General features: G+C 40.3%; 1 protein-coding gene across 1 annotated transcript in view; it reads left to right on the forward strand.

Moving 5' to 3' along the window:
- The first annotated feature begins 7257 nt into the window (after positions 1-7257).
- cacna1ba (calcium channel, voltage-dependent, N type, alpha 1B subunit, a) overlaps positions 7258-23813 on the forward strand; it is a 178858-nt gene continuing 162302 nt past the window's right edge. Inside the window, 4 exon segments of the mRNA XM_078249618.1 lie at positions 7258-7283; positions 7869-7960; positions 9450-9602; positions 11836-12023. Coding sequence (XP_078105744.1) covers positions 7258-7283; positions 7869-7960; positions 9450-9602; positions 11836-12023 — 459 coding nt within the window.

The following is a 23813-nucleotide window of genomic DNA, read 5'->3' on the forward strand; positions in this document are numbered from 1 at the left end:
ATTGATACAAATTTACTTTTAGGTTTTATTGTAGCCTACTTACAGTAACGAGCGTAACGGTATCTTTCCCAGTCAGGTGCATGTGCTGCGTGTTGTAACACATCTCTGCTGTGTGTGTGTGTGTGTGTGTGTGTGTGTGTGTGTGTGTGTGTGTGTGTGTGTGTGCACGCAGTGCGGGCATCACTGTTCAGAATCCCGTCTATCTTCCAAAATGTAACGCTTGTATCCAAACAAATTGTGCTTGAAGCTGCAGGCCATCCAATTATAACGACCTCATCCACATTGTCGAAATCATTTAGATATTGAGCCATTACATTGAAAATATTTTAGATAACAGGAGCCTATAGGCAGTTACACACCAACCAGACGGCCGACCGTTGGCAGAAAAGGCAGTTGGACTGATCGGTCTCCCCGAGTTGGTCGAAAAAGTGCCTCGGAACGCACCAAAGCGACGAGACGTAATACGTCTCCATAACATCAGGTGGCGCTAATCTGTATTGTTGCCCAAAAAATGAAAACCGGCAGCTGATTGGACGAACGTGTCACATGGATGTGGCTGCTGCTTCTGGATTTTGGATTTTTCGAACGGCCATTACTGGCAACTCATTCAGAATATGATCTCATATTGTACTAAAATAGTTCACCGAAACGTGTTTCTGAAAACATTTTAAGCAAGAAATAGGCCATGCAGTTGCTGAATCTGTCTTCATTTCAGATCGACAAAGGTCAGTTTAAAAGATTTTCGTCAGATTTTGAGAGGCTTAGTCACGCTCATCCCGCTTGCCATTTCTGGGTGAGTCCCGACTGCCCTGTCTCCAACTGAGCATGTCAGGTCGGCCAAAATGAAGGTCGACAGCTCCTCCAACAGACGACGGCACGGAACACACTGAACAGACTCGAGTCACTGACCTCGCCAGACTGTCCGATGGCCGATTATCGGCCCGGTGTGTAACTGCTTTATGATTTACTGTAGCCATCCTAACAACACACTACCTGAGCGCCTTTTTCTAGTCTCCCGTTTCACTCTACACAACGCTGTCTTCGGGCAAAAAGTCACGTTGTCAGATCAATAAGAGTTAGCTAGCTAGTCTGTTCATGTTTCTTGTAATGTTAGCCATAGTTATTTATTTCTTACCTTGATTTTGGTGTCTGCGTTTCAAAGCCATCTCCCGCGGTGACGTTTTTGGCGGAGCTGGTTGTTTAATAGTCGACTCGGAAGAAAGCAAAGGTTTTGACAATAAACTACATCAAGACAAGAGTATGTGGAGTTAAACTGTTCGGGCCCAATAACCTCTGAATAGTTCTACTTGTTGTTAAATTGCAATGTGAGCGACAGCATTATGTCGGCAGGATCATTTAAAGGCCCAGACACACAGAGCTGACGGCCAAACGTCAGCAGAAAAGGCAGTTGGGCTGATCAGTCTCCCCAAATTGGTCAAAAAAGTGCCTCAGAACACACCAAAGCGACGAGACGTAATACGTCTCCGTAACAGCAGGTGGCGCTAATCTGTATTGTCGCCCAAAAATGAAAACCGGCAGCTGATTGGACGAACGCATCATGTGGGTCTTGTTTCTCCGGAAATTCAAAGACATGGCGGCTTGTTCAGAATACGATCTCATATTGTACTAAAATAGTTCACCGAAACGTGTTTCTGAAAACATTTTAAGCGAGAAATAGGCCATGCAGTTGCTGAATCGGTCTTCATTTCAGATCAACAAAGGTCAGTTTAAAAGATTTTCGTCAGATTTTGAGAGACTCTAGTCACGCTCATTCCGCTCCCCGTTTCCGGGTTAGCACTCTACCAATCAGATGGGTCATTTGAGTCCGACTGCCGGTGTTGCACCGAAATCTGTGACCCGTCGTGATCTGTGTCCCTCCTGTTAAAAGCGTTGCTCCGCCCTCCGTGGTTAAGGTTAGGGACAGTGTTGGAGAGTAACGGAATACATGTACCGGCGTTATGTATTCAGAATACAAATTATGACTAACTGTATTCCGTTACAGTTACAATTTAAATAGTTGGTATTTAGAATACAGTTACATTGTTGAACTCAATGGATTACATGACGATAGCTCTCTGTTTCACGAGTTTATGCACTCTTGCAACTCCATGCATTTCCCAGAAGCACCAATATGTAAACGAAAAAATTAGCTATTTGCGTGATCACTGATAGAGGTAGAGCTGGAGCCGGACAGAGCCAGGGCGTTTCTATCTTGGAAATTCAAACAGCATTTCACATTAAAGAAAGAGAAGGGAGAACCACACCAGAATAGGCCTGTTTAGTAAGCTGTATGTGATGGCTGCATTCCTACACTTATAAAATGCAATTCAATGTGGAAGTGATCCTAGTATTCAGAATACGTTACTCAGATTGAGTAACGTAACGGAATACGTTACAAATTACATTTTTGGGCATGTATTCTGTAACGGAATACGTTTTGAAAGTATCCTTCCCAACACTGGTTAGGGACAAGGGTTTGGTTCAGGTTGAGGTAGGGGGACACCGATCTCAATGGGTCACAGATTTCGGTGTAACACCGGCAGTGCCCGCCCCGCCGATTATACATGTCAAATCGGCCAAAATGAAGGACGGCGGCCCCTCGGACGGACGACAGCACGGAACACACCAAACAGACTCGAGTCACTGACCTCGCCAGACTGTCCAACGGCTGATTATCGGCTCTGTGTGTCCGGGTAACCACGACTATTGTGCGTCTGCCCTATTTCTGATAGCGTGGCGGAAGACATTTTGCCATGGCGCACTGCCACAATAAAATCAACATAGAGGAAACACTGGGTCATTTTGGTATTTGATTACAGAACTTTGATGTACTGAGAGAGTTTGATAACATTCAGATGTTGCTGTTTCAGATTCCTAATATAGGTCTAATGAAATTAAACACAGCTATAATCAGTTGACTTGTGGCACAGGTTGAAAGACACACCACAGACTGTATAATATTAACATTAATCTGTGGGTACGCCGTCGATTCGACGCAGAAGCATAAAACAGCCTTTAGGTATGCACTGGTGTAACGTTAACCTGTAAGGGACCGTTCGGTATTTATGGAATGGACCACCGGAGGAAAATAGGGGAGGGTCATGTCTTTTTATTCTTTGTTGATGGGAGGGTCACCCAACATTTTTTAGTCTGGTGTGGGGGGGTCACCCAACTTTTTTATTCATGAAAAGAGCAAAATTTCAAAGTGGCTTGTTTGGTGCATATTTGTCCATGTAGCTCTCAGTCTTGGCCCCCTAGCAGATGGGTCTGACCCCATATGTGGAGTTTGCTGGGGGGGCAGGAGGAGCACTCAAACGGGTAATTGCATTGTTTAAAACATTAGTGGAATAATTACGTCTGGCATGACCAGATATTTTATAAATATTTTAAATAACACAAAACAACTAAATGCTGGTAGATAATACATCAGATTTCATATACTGCTTTAGTAAAAAAAATATAAGTTTTTTCCACTTTGTTTAAACGGCGAAGTGGAGAGGCCTCGTTCACCTGTTTGAAGCTGGCTGGTGAATGTGACGCTCGTATAGGCCTTGTTGGATACACCGTGACTCTGTGGATCTACTGATCGCTGTGGATTACTTTTTTTCATTGGATTACGGCAAAATACGGATCTTTTTTCTCAACATGTCTTAACGTTTTATGGTGAGTTTGGAGAGGCATCTCAACAGACTGTAGGTCACACTGATTGTTCACTGTTACATTTTAGTTGAATTTAAGTGTCGGGGCATTCCGCCATTGTCTGTCTATTGCGTTCCAAAACAGCCGTGCCGCGATTGGATTTCATAAGGGCGAATTGTTAAATTGTTACAATGTAATTTAAAATCTGCTTTAAAAATAAACATGTGTTTTGGAATATAATGTTTAGCTTCGGCACCTTTACCTATGTGCTAAAATATACAATGACGAAGCCTAGTGACAAGTCCATAGCAACCAGTGTTGAATTGTTATTTCCCAGAGTACTTTGCTGAATGGTCTCAGTGTTTTATTGTTTTATTTCATGTGAATACTAGTTTACTAGAGGAGTAACTTAGTATTTGAAGTAATGCAGTAATGCAGGAAGTGTGCATTTAGTTTCCATGCTTATTGTGTTTCCACAACAATGTTAGTGAGTCAATCTACTGAAATGGCCACCACACCATAACAGAGGAGTATGATGTGTAAGATGAGAATGCAGAGGTTAACGCATGTATGTCATGACTGTAAAAAAAATCCAATGGCATCTGTACTTCTTTGCTAAGTGCAAACTAGCACATAAGGGGAGGGTCATGCCTCTTTTTCATATCATGTTGGAGGGTCATAGCAAAATTATTACTGACAAGGGGAGGGTCAAGTCTTTTAAGGTTAGAGGCCACAAAACTCCTCCGGTGGCCCCTTAATTAAGTAACAAACAGTCCCTAAATTACCTTGATCAAATCATAAAACACTTTCTTTGCCCAATTGCCCACCAAATGGACAGATATAAAAACGTACACGTACATATTTTATTTCAAATAGCTTATAGAATACTGAAAATAAATGTATGCCACTTACAAATCCTCAGCTGGATCAAATCCCTCTAGATAAGCCATCTCTTCATCTGTGAGAAAACTCTCCGCTCCTGATTCTCCATCGTCTTCACTTTCCAGCTCTGGCCCTTCTAGTTTATCTTCTTCTTTTGTGCTGTATCGGACGATTGATGCCATTTTGTAAAGCAAAGATGGAATACAAATGTCTCAAAAGCAGTCAGTAACGTTGGATGTTAGCCATGGATGTATTAAGAAAACGGTTAGCGCTCCGAAGCGCTCCGAACATTGACATATCCGCTCCAAAGTGTGCTCTCTTCTTCTTTGATTTAATTCTTCTTCTTCTTTGTGGTTTATTGGCGGTTGGCAAACAACGATGTGGCGCATTACCTAAAATAAAATGATAAAATGTGTCCAATATCCCTCATTGCCTTTCTTATTCATGATTTGGCCTCATCTTTGCCAAAGGGAACTTTCATTATTTCAATTATTTAATTTCAACGCTCTCTTTGCAATCTTGTCTGTTTTCTCTTTACACTCCAGGCCACAAAATTGTACAATGATTCCAACTCTTTGTACTCTCAAGATTATCGTAAATATTGCTAACAATAAATCTTTTTATTTTTTATTTAAACTATTAAGAGCTGCAGTAGAGTCTGAACAAATGACTCCCTCAGGCCTTACCTCTTCTATCCATTGAAATCCTACAATTATAGCAACTATTTCTGCTGTAAATACAGATAATATCATTCATTCTTTTGATAAATCTCAGGTCTGTACACTCCTGTTCCTACATGTCCACTCCCTGGATCTTTAAATCCATCAGTAAATATTTGCATATACTTTTAATAATTCTTCACATAATCTTGAACCAAATATCCAATGCTATCCACATTTCAATCAATCCTCTCTTCTGCTCCACAAGTCCACACAGGGCACTGGACATATCCATGGAGGAAAATTACCCCATACAATATTTGGCCCATAATCTTACCTATTTAAACCATATTCAGTGTGTGCTGTCCCAGAGGATAAATGGCCGAGAGGCTCCTTTTCTTCTGATGTCACTTCCTGCCCATTTCTGTGCCAGGAAGTCAAATAAAACCTAATCAAATGTTACACATCAGCAATGGTTAGCAGTTATGATAAGAATACAGAAAGTTTATCTCAATAATAACATACAAACCATTAATTGGCTCAGACCAGATAAACAAACTGTAAAGCTGATTGAGTGCAAAAGTTCATTATTGACTGTGGATATTTAGTAGTTTGATAAAACGTTCCATTCTTAGGTTACATAATGACAACTAAGTCATCTTCTTTACAACTAAACTCCATGCACAAGATTATGAGATAAAAGCTCCCGATTGAAAGCTCTCGGAAAAAGTAAGCAGATATTGAGTTTACATTTTTTGTCAAACTTCAATAATCCAAAAACCTTTTGACTATTGATATGTTTGTTAACTGCTGGCGAGGAGGTATGAGAATTCCAGTAAAAATAGCTGTCGGCTATGAGCCGTCATTAACTAGCAAATAGCTGTACTTGTTCACGTGTTCAACAGCAGTTGCCCTTTCTACCCTTCCTGCTGCCATCCAGCTTGGTGGATTTGTGTCTACAGTGGAAACAATTGAGGTGGCGCTGTCTGAAATTACATTTTGTCATGCTAATGTATTGATGTTCTTAATAGAGTCGTTCCGATACAATTTTTTTCTTTCAGATACCGATTCTGATACCTGAACAGTGTATCGGCCGATACCGAGTACCGATCCGATACCAGTGTGTTTAACCCTCTAAAATCTAAGGGCATCTTCTAGATTTTTAGATATCTTCTTAAAATCTCCTTTTATGGGTATTTTCACATAACCTGATGTGTTGCATATCAAAATGTTTAGAACAAACTCAGCCTTCTGTACAAGTTCGTTTTTTGGAATTCCTCAAATTTCGTAAAGGTGAAAACCTTAGTGCCTGAAATGAATTTACAAAATTCTTGTGATATATGAATAAAATAGTGAATAAATGTATAATAAATGTCTAAAATAAAATTTTGTAACATTGCTTTTTGAGTAGGAGTATTGTCTGTTGTCCAAACATTGTTGGACGCTCCAGCACGTCCTTCGCCCTCAGAGGGTTAAAAAAAAATGCATATATAGTTTACTATGTTTTAACAGCTGTATACTACTATCCCTGTATGGATGTTATACTGTATGATTGCTATCATTGTTGTACAGCCTGGCTCAGGTTAAACTCTTGAAACATGAACAAACACAAACAATGAATGCCACAAAACTTTCTGTTATTATCCAGTTTGACAGTGAGTCATAACGAAAAAAGGACATCAATAAACTATGCTTTAAAGTAGATTTCTTCAGGGCTAAATTACGTGGTATCGGATTGTGCATAAACTCCAGTATTTGCCGATACCGATACCAGCATTTTAGGCGGTATCAGAGGCTTTTCCGATACTTGTATCAGTTTTGGAACAACTCTAGTTTTAAAGCTAGACTTAAAAACTTGTTTTTGTTACATGGAAATACAAGTGACCATCATGTAGACATTTGACGCAGCACAAGACTAAAGAAGGTGCTAGACTTAAAAAAAGGAATGGGCATAATAAGTTTGGCTTAGATTATTTTATTGTTTCCACTGTATGGTAGGCTCTGCTCGACTCAACTCACTACTTTTCTGCGACCAAAAAGAACATCTGCACTTCATCAATTGTACGCTGTAGTGTACATGTTTGCTGTAGTGTACGCCGTAGTGTAGGCTACGCCGTAGTTTTGCTGGCTGCCATTTAAAAATAAATGATCTCAAAGTAGTTGAAGCTAAAAACTGAGTGCTTTCTGTTTACAAGTTATGATTTTGTTAAAATGACTAAATACTGTTTAAAACCCCTGATAAGTCTCAGGATTTCAACCAGAATTAATCCATGTGCGGTCAATCGGTCATCAACATACTGCATCATTAAACAATATTTCGGTTCACGCTTTATCGCATTGCAATGTAGTTACAGTAATGCAGTAATATTTCAATACTGTTCAATAGTACAATGTACTGAGTAATATTTATGGATATTTATCTTTTCAAAGCTGTTATTAATAATATGAGATGTTCTAATTGTGAGCAAAACTGGTACAATATTATTTGCATCAGTTCACTAACCATTGTCTCATTTTCGAGTTTGTCTACCAGCCTCATGAGTTATTTTAAATGATTAACTGCTGTTTAAAATCATACATGTAGCACCTATAATCATATTTTCCCACAGATGTGTTTTAGACATACAGCTGCTGACTATGACATGTAGGCTACCTGTAATCTTGATCCCATGCTGTTGTTGTGTGCAGGATCTTGGCCACTGTGGGGGCAGATTTTGATCTAAGAACACTGAGGGCAGTGAGAGTACTGCGGCCGCTCAAACTGGTCTCTGGCATTCCAAGTAAGTTAACTTTTTTTTTTGTAGCTACTATGCTACTGATAATAATACAGCACTATCAAAAAGATTCCAGAAACAGAGTTAAAGTCAGGACGCATTTAGCCCGGCTTAGCATAAAGACTGGAAACTGGCTAATTAACACTTCGCCCACACTGGGAGGATGGATAAATGGTTGTTGGGTAATGTAACGCCCCCCCTTAAACCAAATAATAATAATAATTATAATAACATTTCTGAAAAACAACTAAATGTGTTTATCATTGAGCTTAAGAGGTGAATTTTTCAACTTTGGAGAGAGACAGGCCAGCAGTGTCCCCTGATTCTTGTCTTTATGCTAAGCTAGGCTAACCAAGTCTTGATTCTGGCTCAGTACTTAACACACAGACATGAGATTTGTATTGGTCTTCTCATCTCACTCTCAGAGTGTGTGGTTTCTACCTGTGCCTACATGTACCAGAATGCATTGCATCTAAGAGAATGTTGAAACCATAAGCACAGAACAGACCATTTGACTTGTCATAGCAGGAAAAGCTCAGGGGCACATTAAGCCCTGACAAAATGTAGCAAACGTCGCTGCTGATTGGGTAACATCTCTTACACACCCACCAAACGAGAGAAAACATACCTTAAAGCTTTTTGCACAGTGCACACCATTTACACCTTTCCAAGGAATATGTCGTTTAAGCTGGAAACTGCAGCAAAACGGTGCACACCATTTTGAGATTGAACGTGCCCCAGGTGTAACGATGGCTGCATAAAGAGGTGCAGTCCTTCTTTATTACGGAAAGTAATGTACTGTAGTGTATTAAGCCATAAATTAGGCCTATACATAGACCTATGATATGACTTATTAGCTACTTAGTTACATTCATGAAAACGTTAAATCAACTACTAAGTACCTCAGCTTCCATGGTGACTAAAAATTACATTGGTACGATATGTCACTACCTAGTTACAACAAAACAAACTACCACCTCTCCCAAACAGAAAACTGCTAACATGATGACAGACTAAATGAATGAAGTGTAACAAAATAGCAATTCAGTCTGATTTTCGTTTGTGAACCAAACTTGTCTCAAACAAATTACCTGCACTTCTTTCATTCATATATGTGAGAATATCAGCAGAGGTTAAAGTGAATAAGACTTCGACAGCAATACAGAGAACCTTTTGTTAATTATCTGTTAAGTGTCCTGTTATGATTTGACACTACAAATATAATTGAATTGAACCTTTGCAAATATTTGCATTTACAAATATGCATATACAAGGATTTATAAATTGCATTAAGGTTAAGAATTGAGTTCCTTTAACAATCTCTACCTTTGTGATCCGGCAATACTTCAAGGGACCTTTGCTCTCTCTCTCTCTCTCTCTCTCTCTCTCTCTCTCTCTCTCTGCCATCACATTGTAACTCCCCAAAAAAAGGTAAACAAAAAATTATTAATTATTAAAATAACATTTTTCAGCATGTTTCTCTTGTCTGCATCAGGTCTTCAGGTGGTATTGAAGTCCATTATGAAAGCCATGGTACCTCTGCTACAGATTGGCTTGCTGCTCTTCTTCGCCATCCTCATGTTTGCCATCATCGGCCTCGACTTCTATATGGGCAAGTTCCATCGCACCTGCTTCAGAATAGACACAGGTAAGCAAGAGGAGAACAAGGGAAACAAGTTATTGCTGTATAGGCACACGTTCATAGGACCTTAATCATCCCTATGTTATTATCTTATCTTAAGCACACATGGCTGATCTTGAGGCAATTTTTATTAATTGTACAGTGACATAAAACTTGATCCATTTCTGCTCGTTGTTTACTGTGCTCCAGCTGTCAAAAACATCATATTGTTGAGTAACTTATTGCGCTTTCTGCAAAGCACAAACAACTTGCATGCACGTAGGCTACACCCAAGTTTGAAAAGGCTCCAACTCCCCATGACAGATCGCTTTTTTACAAGAGGGTGCCCTCGCTTCTATGATATATTCCAATTAGCCTCACATTTCTCTATGTCTATATCTTTATATATTTACTTTATAGTGACATGGTATTTTCAAAACAAGTGTCAAACAAGATAAAAATGAATATAATTTGTATCGTCATGATTTAAAATGCAGTGAATGGTTAAACATTTTTTTGTTTTACAAGGACCTGTTGATATAAAAACTTCTTTGTTATTAGATTTCTTAAATTTTTTAGCCAAATCTCAAAATTGTCATTAGTGTGACCACCTCAAGCATGGTTACAACTTTTATGAATTAGAAAGAAAAGCATAATAATGTTGAATAATACTTCAGGCAGGCATAATGTTACAAGTGTATATTTTAGTAAATTACAATCATTTCACGTCCTGCGGTGTGACACCATATCTTGATTTTAATCGGGCAATTCCACAGACAACTTTATTTAGTTAAAGGATTACCATTAAAAGTCATGATCATCTTACTGGAGCCCCCTGTATAGCTCATGATGTGCGCATGGTAAGTGTTCAAATATTTAACTTTTTTGAACCACGACTAAAAGTGTTGTGTTTTGTTGTCCTTTGGTGTGACAGCTCTAAATTATATACATATTTTTGAAATAAAAATTATGAAAAATGTTGCAAATACTAACTGCTAACTGCTAATGACTATTGGCAGTTAGCAGTGACTAATGGTTAGCTAGGTATGACCAGGGTATGACATGGTCATTAACGCGTTATTATGGAACCCACTGCAGTTCTAACTGACACTAAAGGCTGAAACAGATGTCACACAAGAGGACAAGGTCTCTTTAAAAAGCATTTTAAATAATTATATATATTTTTAGCGCCTTTTTATTCTTTTTTTATTAAACCATTTTCAGTGTTTTTGAATTAATTACAATATTGTCAACTGTAACGTTATATATTTTTGAGGGAGAGATAATGTTATGACTAAGAGAGAGAGGGCATGGAAGTATGGACACAGAAAGGATAAGGAACGACAGAAACTAAATTGAAATTAAATGAAAATTGCAGTAATTATATACTTAATAAATGCTTAAAAAATCTACTTTAAACGATTAATTCAGATATGACATTGGGTCAAGCATCTGTTTAGAAACAATTCTTCAAATTGTGTTTTTAAATTCAATTCAATTAAATACACATGAATTAACTTAAAAAATATATTTTTGGTGTTAAGTCCTAAAAATATTAGAAGTCAAGGTTCATTTTGTTGATTACATTTTTTTAAAGATTTTTTTTACATCACACCATAGAACACATTTACTGTATAGTTCAGTTAGCATCAAAAAAATTACCGAAATAAGTGACCCCTTATATTTGATTAAAATAATTAGATTTCACAATAGATTTCATAAATATGTGTATTTTGTCTTCGCAAATGGTGTTTCACTGCATATTTGTCAACTCGGAGCACTCGGGGCTGTAACCCCTAAAACTGGGAAAGTGGCTCCAGCAAATTCCAGGAACAGCATATGAGACCTCTTTTCAAAAGAGCACAGTCCTAGGAACAGCTAAGATACTGCATAGAACCCTCAGAGGAGGGATTACTAGAAGAATGACACTATGGACAAACACAATGTCAACATTAGGTAAATAAAGTGCAATGATAAATAACAAATGTGGATCATAGCAGACGTTGAGCATAACATGTTACTGTTTGTATCAGCAATGAATAGCCAGCATCACTTGAACTCTAACAGTAAGTTACTGTGAACAATAACAGGAAATGTATTTGCTTGAATGTGGCCATTTTGTGTATCATTGCAGTAGAACCCATATATTGTGCATAAGAAGGCATGTTTTTCTGTATCTATAGAAAGGTACTTTTACATAATACTTCCCTAGCCTTCTTAAAAATACCTCTGCATGTGGTGTGTATGTTTGTGGTTGTAGACGAGCAAGCTGCAGATTTCCCATGTGGCCTGGAGGCTCCGGCGAGGACCTGTGCCAACGGCACCGCCTGCAGGGAGTACTGGATCGGACCCAACTATGGCATCACCAACTTTGACAACATCCTCTTCGCTGTTCTCACTGTTTTCCAGTGCATCACCATGGAGGGATGGGTGGACATTCTCTATAACGTGAGTCCACTTACAAAAAAAACCCACATCTGGGCCTAAATGCTGTTTGTAAAGCACCATGTTTCGTAGGGGCTGGGGGTACAACCAATCAGAGATTTGTGGGCCAGATAAGCCACTCTCAACCACAAATAAGAGAAACGTTTATTAACATCCCCAAAACCAGTTGACAGCAAGGCAAGCTGGTACCACATATAACAAACCCAAGTAGGCTACACTTTATAAGTCCAAAGTAACCATAAAGTGGTCTTACCTTATCTAATGCAGTTCCACGACTCGTGTGAAATTATCCATGATATCAGCAAAAGTCTATTGTATTTTTCAGTTCAATTCAGGCATTAGAGAAAGTGTCTTGTCGTACATTAGTCCTCAGTTTATGTCTAATTCTGGTATTCAGCCAAAAACTGATAATCCATATAGCCCAATTTATGCTGTACAGTACCACCACACCCTCCCATAACTAACGACTCAGCAGTGTGGCTAATGTTAACAGTGCAGCCTCCTGACCTACACATTGGGGTTATATGGTTATATACAGGGGTTAAATTGGAATTTGTTATGTGGGGGGGGCTCTGCCTAGAGGTGTCCGGGGATATGCCCCCCGTGTGAATTAAAAAAAAAAAAAAAATCATTAAATGGCACTTTCTGGAGAGTTTTGTGCAAAGAAATGGAGAAATCGAGTCTTACATGATATGTTCAAAGCTGCAAGGTTAAGAGCCTTGTATTGTTGTAGTATCAACAGGTATTACGGCATTTAGCATTTACATTACTGTTAATCAGTCATCACTTGATTACAAATTGTATTACCTTGCTATGATATAAGAAGTGACCCATACAATATGCCAAACATAATGTGCCACATGAAGAGACAGTGCAGCATATGACAGTAGCAACAGCTGACAAGATTTGGGTCTGTGGTGACCAGGTCCACCTCACACAAACTTCCTTCTCCCATTCTTTCTCTTTACTAGTACAACACACACACACACACACACACACACATACACACACACACACACACACACACACACACACACACACACACACACACACACACACACAGCCGAGTGGGGCTCTCCGGAGGCGAGCTGTGGCCAGCTCGGAGCCATGCCGCTGGAGGAGATGCGACGGCGAGGACCGGTTCAACGGCTTGGTCAGTGACATGAACTCGTAGCGGCTGTTGAAGCTTCCGAGCACCGGGCTTCCACCGCTGCGAACAGGGTTTTTAGCTTTAGGAGAAAGCAATTTATCTGTTAATCCTACCATCGTAGACACTTTATGCACGCATTATGTTGAGCCACAGTGGTGAATTGTCTGCAGTGCTGCACGGGTTGTTGCCGTGTTCTGATTGTTCTCATCTCAGCTCCGCCGAGACAAAATAGACACGCCATTTCAAAAATCTTTCATTTATTGTCAGAAATATTATTGTATATATATATATATATATATATATATATATATATATATATATATATATATATATATATGTTTTCAAAAGCATCACTTTCAAATTTTATGTGACATATTTCCAGTAGGCAACTGACTGCAAGTACATCCGGACACAAACGAGCAGGCTTATGTGCCGGGGTTGAGCCCCGCAGAGCCCCGGCCCAATTTAACCACTGGTTATATATTTTTGGCATACTGCACTTGACATGCTATTGGAACATACAAATTTTTTTCTGGCTTACTTGTATTATTGTATATATAGTATGTAGTATGCAATTTGGAATGGAGGGGTCATCTGTCCATCCCGTGCCGCAGAGGGCTGCTGTCCACCTAGTGGCCCCCCTATGGTTGGATGGCAGGTTGTGGGCCGCTCGCAGGCACACACAGATTGAGTAACCTTAGAGAAATGACAACTCACAATCATCATATTCTTTTAACATCATGAAAAACAATGTTAACTACTCCTAACAAACGCAGCTTCTGTATTAATGGAAACAAAGTGCTGGCACCAGCAGGACAGATTTGACTTAGCACCCCCCTGTATTCCCCACATGAGCCGCTTTCCGACCGGAGGGATTTTTGCAGTTCAGGGCAGGGTCTTTTCCCTTTTCCCTTTCTCGCATGTGGTGGTTAGATGGCTGTGTTAAAATAACAAAAGGTCAGTTCCTGTGGCCACCTGGCCAGTACAAATGCAAATGGAAAAACCGGTTTTGGGGGAGAGTAGTTAGAACTGTTTAGAAGTGGACTGTTCCTATAACTACGTTCCTGTATCTACTTGGTCGGAAAGAGGCTATTGACTGCCACTGTATAAGAGTGCGAAGATCCGCGTAAGAAGGAAGATATCGTTGTTTGATTGGGTCCTAAAACACAGGACTTTTCAGCAGGGGAGTGGAGTTTGTGTCCCAGAAGAAGTTAAGGGGAAAACACAAGACTGTAACCCAGGAAACAGGTGTTCGTGTCCCAGGGGTACTATTTAAGGGTACTGGTGTTTTAACCCAAACTACAATCATTTTTCTAATGATTTAGAAATGATCTTCTTAACTCGACATTTTGGTACCTAAACTTAACTATCGTGGCCGCATGACGGTTACCTTTTGTTTGCTAAACCTAATTGTAACGGCCACTGAAATGACCTTAACCTCACGATGCCCTTTACCCGGCTCATAGTAAAATAAAATAATCTAAATTTAACTGTAAAGACCGCTAAACTTAACCATCATGTGACCGGTCATCCAGTGAAAGGGCTGCGGTCGCTGTAATTTTGTAGGATATCATACAAATTTGTGTGCATACGTTTTCGTATGATATCATATATTGTTAAAATGTTTACTTTACAGTGTCAGTGTGAATGTACAGGCTAGTCTGTCCTGTGCATCGTTGCTGAGACACTGTTCTTTTCCTCATGACTGCTCCTTCCCCTCCCAGCATTACTCGGGGGAATGATTAGAGGCAAGCGTAAGAGCCTAGGGAGGATGACTCACACACAGCCACAGCTCCCATTAGGACCACAGCACGCCAACCTAACTGCGAGCATGAAACAAATCACAGCGTTCTTCCATTTGCATAGTCATAGAATTATATTATGTCAAGGAAACAATTATGCAATAAGATAAATTATTAAACAGCTGTAGTGGGAAAAGAATGTGTGTTTAGCAGTGTGAGCTTCATAGTAGGATTGAAAGAGGGAAACAGAAACAGAGTAAGAGAGAAAGGAGAGGAGGGAAGTTAATATATAAAATATAATCAATAGTAGTTTAGTTGCTGAGAGCAAGAAAATGTGTGGGAGATGTCAAATACTCTGTAACAGTTACACATGTAAACAGGAACATGGACAGCAGGACAGAGCTACAAATTAGCTATTTTACCCAAGAGCAAGAGGGAAAGCAGATTGAGCAGATCATTCGAATAAGAGTATATTCGAGTAGAAAGAAATGAGTATGGCCTCACACTTATATCAAGGTAACACCATTTAATTCGTATTTGAAATGAATTTAGTTCGGATCTCTTTGGCAGCTTTTTCTTTATGAGACTCAGTCATTTGCTACAATTAATTTTTTCCAGTGCAGCAATGGTATGCACATTTGACATTTAAATTAGCTGCCAGTTGGATGCTGAGTTACCTAAACTGAGTCAGGAGAGTATGGGTTGCAGCATCTTCAGCAGACATGTTGATCTCTACTGAGATCAGAGCCATGGGATGGTTTGTGATCCCTGCTGAATACTTATTGGCTGTTACGGTCTGCATGCTTTGGTGGAGTCTGTTTAGACAGTACGGAGGATGCATGTGTGTCAGTCTGCTGCTACTAGGGCTGAACGATATTGTGTTTTAGCATCGACATCGCGATGTGCGCGTGCACGATAGTCACATCGCCGGAACATGCGATGTGAAGAAGGGTAGCACACATGGGTAGCACACAGTAAACACGAGTTTGTTGTATGGCTTGTTGCTGGGGTGACATGCACGTTCCGCGTGCCTGCACAGTGATTGGTTTGCTGTGATTGGTTCGCTGTGCCGCTGCTCACCGCTCACAGCCAACATTCTCTGGCAGTCCTGTAGCTAAAAATGAGCGACGAAGAGGATCCGCTGCAAAAAAAGGATGATTTCGTACCAAAAAGAAAGTCAAAATCAGCTATTTGGGCCTATTTTGGCTACAAAAAGGAGGATGTTGACCAAAAACAGGTACTTTGTCTGGAGTGTTATAAAGTTGTTGCCACAAAACAAGGAAACACCACGGAAGTTCGGATCACTTAAAACGGCACCACAAAGCTCTTTACGACGAATACAAAGTCAAATCTGGATGTCAACCAAAACAAAAAACTATTTGCGATGCCTTTGCCAGTGTGACACCTTACCAGAAAGGCTCTCAACGACAGAAAGAAATAACAGACGCAATAACGTTTCATGTCGCTAAAGATATGTTGCCATTATACACCGTCGACAAAGAGAGATTTAAGAACATGATCCGAATGCTTGACAAGCGGTATGTTATACCATCCCGCACATATTTTTCCCAAGTTGCGATAAAAGAGCTGTATGAAAAATGCAAATCCAAGATTGAGGCAGAGCTGTCACACGTGGAATACTATGCAGCTACAACAGACTTGTGGTCCAGCAGGATAACGGAGCCCTACATAAGTCTGACAGTCCATTTCCTCACAGAGGACTTTGAGATAAAAAGTCGCTGTTTGCAGACGGCATTTTTCCCGGAGAGTCATACAGGCGAGAATATCGCAGAGGCCCTGAGAGAAGCGTTGACCGCTTGGGGCTTAGATGAGACACGTCAAGTCTGTATAACAACAGATAATGCAGCGAACACGGTGAAAGCTGCCGCTCTGAACAAGTGGACCAGGCTGCAGTGCTTTGGCCACAGACTGCATCTTGCAGTTGGTGAGTAATAACCATGATCCTTGTCCTAAATATACATTTTTACTCAGCTGTTTTACTTAATAACCTGTCCTGAACCTGACAAAAATTTGAAAATGAATGTGTTGCATGTGCGTAGAGCTTTAAAACGTAAGAAAATAAAATACAGAAACTAAACATTTAATTTTAAACAACCTGTTTGCATGCACGTGCACATTTATTGTTAAAAATAACACAGTGTGATTCAATAATTAAAGTTCGCACTGTTTTGTTTGTTTACTCCCCTTAGAAAATGCAGTGAAAAAGGATGGCCGCATTGATCGTGCTGTAGGAGTCTGCAAGAAGCTGGTGAGCCACTTCTCTCACAGCTGGAAGGCAAGAGATGCCCTGGCAAAAGTCCAGAAGGAACTCAATCTACCATCACATTGTCTCATCTCAGAATGCCAAACAAGTTGGGGTTCCAGACAGATGATGATCAGCAGGATATTAGAGCAGCAGCAGGCTTTAACTCAGGTCAAACCTGGCAAGCTATAGATGTCCTGGAATCTGTAAGCAAGTCACTGGGACCAATGCTGGACTTCACTGATGCACTTTCAGGGGATGAATACGTCAGTGTGTCCTTTGTAAAGCCAGTTCTTCAGCTCTTCAACACTTAATTACTGGAAATGCAAGAGGAAGACACAGGCCTGACCAAGAACATAAAGAAGAAGATGCTGGACTACCTGAACGAAAAATACGAAGATGATGATACTCGTCGCTTGTCGCTGGCAAACGGCCACCCCCATTGAAAATGAATGGTAGCCTGTCGCTTTGTCTATGTCTCTTGTTGCTAATGTGACTGTAGGGTTAGACATCCCTTTTTCCTGTCTTCCGGATCACTGACAGACTGGTAATGCACTCTGACCGCCATTGTTCTGGCTGAATATGATTGGTGGATTCTCAGATTGAATTACCAAAGGAGGAGTGACGGCTGTCTCATTTTCTGCCGCTGTGGGACCCAGCTGTGTCGTCTTCATCAGAGTGGCAATCCGTCATGGCCTGACAACTCCCTCATCTGTTCCTGCCAAAGCTCTGACTCTTTGTTCGGGATGGAGAGCAAAACTCTGACTGTCAATTTCTCATTAGCAGACCTTTTAGCCATGAACTATGACGTGGTTTTGACCTTTTTATGCAAAGCCATAGCTCTGTGTGTAGAGAACCTTTAAAATACCACCTACACATTAGAGATAAACATATGATTACAGTAAGCTTGTAGGATAAGAAAGAAAAGCGTAAACCTAGGAGCAGAGGAGATTTGGTCAAGAGTGTCTGGCTACAGACCTTCACTGTGGAGTCTGTTCCGGTGCAGGCTCCACTGTCAGGACACCTTGACTGTCAGGACAGGTAATGCACGCAATGCACGCAGAAAATATTTATTTCCTGATCCTGTCCACACTATAGGCTACGCTAAGTGCATTCTACTAGTAACAAATGTCTCATTCAGACGCGATATAGCCTGTTTGTCAAAATGCAATAAACTCTGTAGCAACATTGTCAGAACAATATAAAACTTATTCAGATGTGATTTATTTTTCGTCAAAATACAATAAACTCCGTGCAGCAACATTGTCAGAAAAATATAAAACTTTTCTTGTTCAGGCCATATGTATTTTCTTCAAACAATTCGCCTTTTATTTCATGAGCTTCAACTTTTTGTTTAAGCTATTTATCATGTAAAAACTATTCTGTTTTGTGCTATTACAGTAGATGGTCCCATTTTTATATAGTTTGGCTATATACCGTATTTTCCGGACTATAAGTCACTCCGGACTATAAGTCGCATCAGTCAAAAAATGCGTCATGAAGAGGAAACAAACATATATAAGTCGCATTTATTTAGAAATTTATTTCACAAAATCCAAGACCAAGAACAGACATTTCATCTGGAAACGCAAGTTATTAAACTACACAATAGCACACAGAACAAGGGGCTGAAGACAGTAGGTGTCCGGTATGTTAACGTCACGTAACTGCACTGTTGACGAGCCTCTCCCAGCAGCACGTTGTTCAAGCACCCATTTGTGGACTCGTTCCTCCAGCTCTGGCCATCTGGATTTCAGCGCGCGACTAGCTTTCTTTGTTTTCTTCATTGCAGTAAGACTAACCTTTTCGCCAGTCCCTCACAAGTTTCTCACTCACTCCAAACTTTCGTTCTGCTGCTCGATTACTGTTTTCGGCTGCGTATTTTACTACCTGCAGTCGCCTGCAGTTTCTTTTCTTTCTCAGTTGTCTTTAGGAGCAGCATATAATTGTCACAAGCCTAGAGCGCCTCTCGCGGCTGTAGACGGTAATGTTTTCAGCATGAAATAACATTTAAAAACATGTTAAATTATATATATTTTGATATATAAGTCGCACCTGACTATAAGTCGCAGGACCAGCCAAAGTATGAAAAAAAGTGTGACTTATAGTCCAGAAAATATGGTATTTATAATTTGAGTTTCGCTTGTATTTTTTATTTTCTATTTTTCTATTTCATATATACCTAAATGGTATTTTTAACCACCATATATTTGCACCTTCATGAGGTTCAATAAAATAAAAAATAAAAACAGTAACATAGCTCTGTCTTCCTTATCCTTATGCTATAAACAAAGTGAATTATCCAATCCATCTGATTGGCTGTTCAACTTGAAAAGGGTAGTGACGAAAGCAAATAAACGACTGTGAGAGCGCACATAGAAGGCTTTCCTCATTTTTTTATCTAATCTGATCAATCCAAAACACATTTATGTCCAGAAGATTGCAAACGTATGAAAAACGAGATACATAACTACTGGTGTAGTTGTATTTATTTCAACATAAACATGTTTTTTTAAAAGTTCGACATATACAGACACATTACAAAATAAACTAAATGTTCTACCGTGAAATTTAATATAAAGACCGTAGCGTTAGACCTCTCCCTGAACCGTGGTTGGTGCTGGATGAACCAGCTAACTAGCTGGCCGGCCGGCCCTTTAAATTAGTGTTTCATTCACTCTCTCTTGTTACACCATAGGAAAGCACTAACGTTAGCAAGCGGCCATGTCCCGGTGTCCGCTGTCTTCCCGGCGAGGAGTGAAGCAGAGGGACCGTAGGCTCCGTTAGTTCTGCCGCTGTTGATTCAGTATCATTGTGGGTATCATAGCAATATTTGTATCCGGTTTCCCTTTTAGAATGACGAATTGATTAATAGACAATTCAGCATACATTTTGCGGAGTTGACGGAGAGGCGACTGGAGATGTCTCTGCCTTCTAGAAGAGAATGTAGGTGTGAATGGGACCATTGAGCATTAGGGTTCGATTTCTGTTTCAGTGTGATCTAAATGCTAAACATGCTAGTGAGGGAAGAACATTGTTATAGGAAGTGTGCGAAGAAGAAAAAAATTAATCTAGAGATGAGCAATCAGTGGGAGTTGTCAGATGTGTTTATGAAATGCAACTGGTAGTCAGGTGGATGTTCTCCAAATTATTTTTGTTTGGTCTGAGGTTTGGCATGTTTATCAATGTAGGCGAAGAATAACATTGACTAGTGTTGTCATTTAATCTTGATTAAAGTATCAAACTGCATTAGAAACATAGCAATTCTGACTTTTTACAGTGGATAGTCAGTTAATAATAATAATAAGTAATAATAAAAGTCAAAAAATGTAGTTAGTTTTCTGTTCAATCATTGTTTTCGCATTGCAAAGAAAATATTATTAAGTTATTTCTTTAGTTCAGTCCAAACAAATGCATTACTTCTGCACATCAGTAAGGTTATTACTTATAACAGCAATATTAAAAGATGGATTTAGATTTTTTTCAAGCCTATTAATTACATCATTCCATTTAAAAAACAATATGGTTTACGATAAATCGCGATTTTTCGAGCATAAAAGTCTAGGCGGAAATGGGCGTGGCCTATATCACGAGATTCAGCTGAATTCAGGGAACCCGTGGCTATGTGTATTTTTAATGTGCAATGTACGGTTTGGGAGTTATACGGCCAAATGCGTATCTCTGCTATAGCGCCACCTAGTGGTGCAATTTGTTTTGTCCAAGGTCCGTGCAGGGATCTGGACCAGTCCTGAAAACGGCACCCCCCCACCATGTACGGTTTAGGCTGTAGTATCTGTTTTAGGCGGAGAAAAATGAGAAACCTTAGGAAAGCAATAGGGTTCCACAGCTCCGCTGGATCTGTGAACTGCGTTTGCAAGGCAACGCGGTTCCCAGCCCCCTCGGGCTTGGACCCCTAATTACAACATTACACATTACGGCACAAATTTTATTATTTATTTTTCTGCTCCTACTACGTGAGCCCCGTGTCTGTGCGTAACAAGATACAGTGCTGAGCATGCACTGCCTCTTGTCGTCCAGGACTGCTATACAACCCCTGTCTCACCCTGCCATGCTTACAGGAAATCTCCATTTCTTGGGATACTGTAAACATCAAGAGATCAAATATAAAGATTGAGTATATTACAAGTGTCAGGATTTTTATTTCAAGTCTAAACATAAAGCTGGTTCATTGTGTTTTTATGAACCAGTTATCTCCTGGGCTGTGTCTAGTCTCTCAGACGATATAGGTGTGGCATTGCTGTTGAGTGAATGGCTGGCCTCGGGCTAACACTTTTAGGGGCAGAACAGGGCTACTAATGGCTTTTTCTATTGCCTTATGTGCTCTCTCCATTCTGTCAGCCAAGGCCTGAGACAGCCTCACCCCGACACCAGCTAATGCACTTACATGCCCAGCCCTCTGCAGCCACTTCCAACTCAGAGCTACATTATGACAGATTATTCCATCTTTCCAATACAGCGCCTTCTTGTAGGGATTCACTGGCAGCAGTTCAACATATATTGCCCAACCCCTTCCCCTGTTAGTGCCTGCGCCTAGTTGTCTTTGTATTGAAGTAGACTGCCCAGTTGGTGGCTTTCGTCATCAAACAATACATGGATGAAACTAATTGGAAAATTGAATTCTAAAGCGGCGGCTATACTCGAGCACGACACCATGCGCAGGCCTCCTTAGATGGCACGCGTCCTACGAGCATGCACACGAGACGTTTATGCTCAACGCATCGTTCGTTGCAGTATTCTCCGAAACACCAAAGGGCGTATGAACAAAATAATCTGTGAATAAGGAAGAAGTAGTAGAGAAGAAGAGAGCGGAAGTTAAGCAAAGCAGGCTGCCTGGCAACAGAAGTAAACACATCCATGTTCAACACCGACGTACCGTGAAACATTACATTCATCTACTCTAATCATTAACGTGACTGTCGTTTGTCTCCAAATTGAAATGACTGTCTGCCTGTAACACTGTTAAGAACACTCTTTCCAAGAGGTTTTTTTTTTTTAGCTTTAGCTTTAGCTTTGACAAAACAATCTTTCATGTTTTTCCACACTTTCCCCCAAAATGTTTCTTCTTTTCCCATTGTGGTATCTCTCTCTGACCACGTATTTAAGGCTGTTTGACTCCCTGTGGTCTGTACATGAAGAATCATACAGATGTTTGTACAGGCGAACCAGCTCTTCCCAGCCGACCACGTCGAACTGAGAGCGCAGTGGGTTTGTAGTTACAAAAATTCAGAGGTGCCGGGAATTCATGCCGGGAACACCGCAGCTACTATAAACTAAGTTTAAGGGCTATTTCACAAAACCCAGATAGCGGATTAAGCCGGGATTTCCCAGTTATCCTGGATGAAAGTCAGTTTCACAGGGTGGCAATAGCTCAGCAGTAGGGAGTTGGGTTGGGAACCGGAGGGTTGCTGGTTCAAGTCCCTGTATGGACCAAAGTATGGTGGCGGACTGGTAGCTGGAGAGGTGCCAATTCATCTCTTGGGCACTGCCAAGGTGCTCTTGAGCAAGGCACTGAATCCCCAACTGCTCAGTGTGCCTTTCCATGGGCAGCTCCCTCACAATGACATTAGTGCATGTATAGGTGAGCTGAGCATGTGTGTGTAATTCAGACATGTGTGTAATAACAACAGAGTGAAAAACATTTCCCTTTGCAGGATTAATGAAGTATACATTATCAGTGTTTCCTCTATGTTAATTTGGAAATGCCAAATATATATATATATATCTGCTGCCACGGTATCAGAAATAGGGCAGACGCACAATGTAGTTGCGGTTGCTTTTTAAATTATCCTGCCTGTTGGAAAGCCTGTCCACGCCCCCCCACAGGTGGACGGCGATACTGCAGTCTGATGTCGGTTGAGTGAGCGGCACTGCGCTTTGATGTCTGGTTTGTGCGTCCGTGAGGAAAACGTGATTATTGTACATGTGGAGTTTGTTGTGTGACACCATGCAGGACAAATATATCTGTATAGTTTAACTATTTAGATCGAAGTTATGGCAGGAGTTGTCATGAAAGCCTTATTTTCCTTTCTCCACAGCACACTCATTAGAGTCTACTTAGCTAATCATCGCCGTTAATATGTGATAACGCCGGTTTATATCACACTCTGTGTGCTCTGAGTGTTTATATGTTAAAGTTAACTTTTGTAATATAGTGTAGGATATGTGCATTTAATCACCTCGTGATTTATTCAACGCTCCATGTCTGTAGCCTACTTGTAACATTGGTAACAGCTACAGCTAATATCATTGTGCACTGTTATAGCTGCTGCTTTTAGATCACTTAGGTCAAACCCCTCTGTTTCACTGCCGTCGTAATGCAAGTAATGTTGTTTGTGTTGCAGCGAAGTGTCAGTTCCATTTCATACGTAAAACATTTGGCGGGGGGTTGTTGTTCGGACAGACCTGCCCCCACTACTAAAAAAAATCCTAAAGGAAACACTGATCATTATTATTATTATTTTTTTTTAAATGATTCATGTGACAGTTATTGGTGCTGTTATATTGCGTTTATGAAGACTGCTGTTCATATTGTTGTTAGAAGTTTGGTAAATATAGTATGGTAGTTGTTGAGATGATTAGAAAAGACTGATATGCAAATTTATTTTAAATGAAGTCTG

This window comes from Sander vitreus, chromosome 5 (assembly GCF_031162955.1).
Source record: "Sander vitreus isolate 19-12246 chromosome 5, sanVit1, whole genome shotgun sequence".
In the NCBI taxonomy this organism is placed as follows: Eukaryota; Metazoa; Chordata; class Actinopteri; order Perciformes; family Percidae; genus Sander; species Sander vitreus.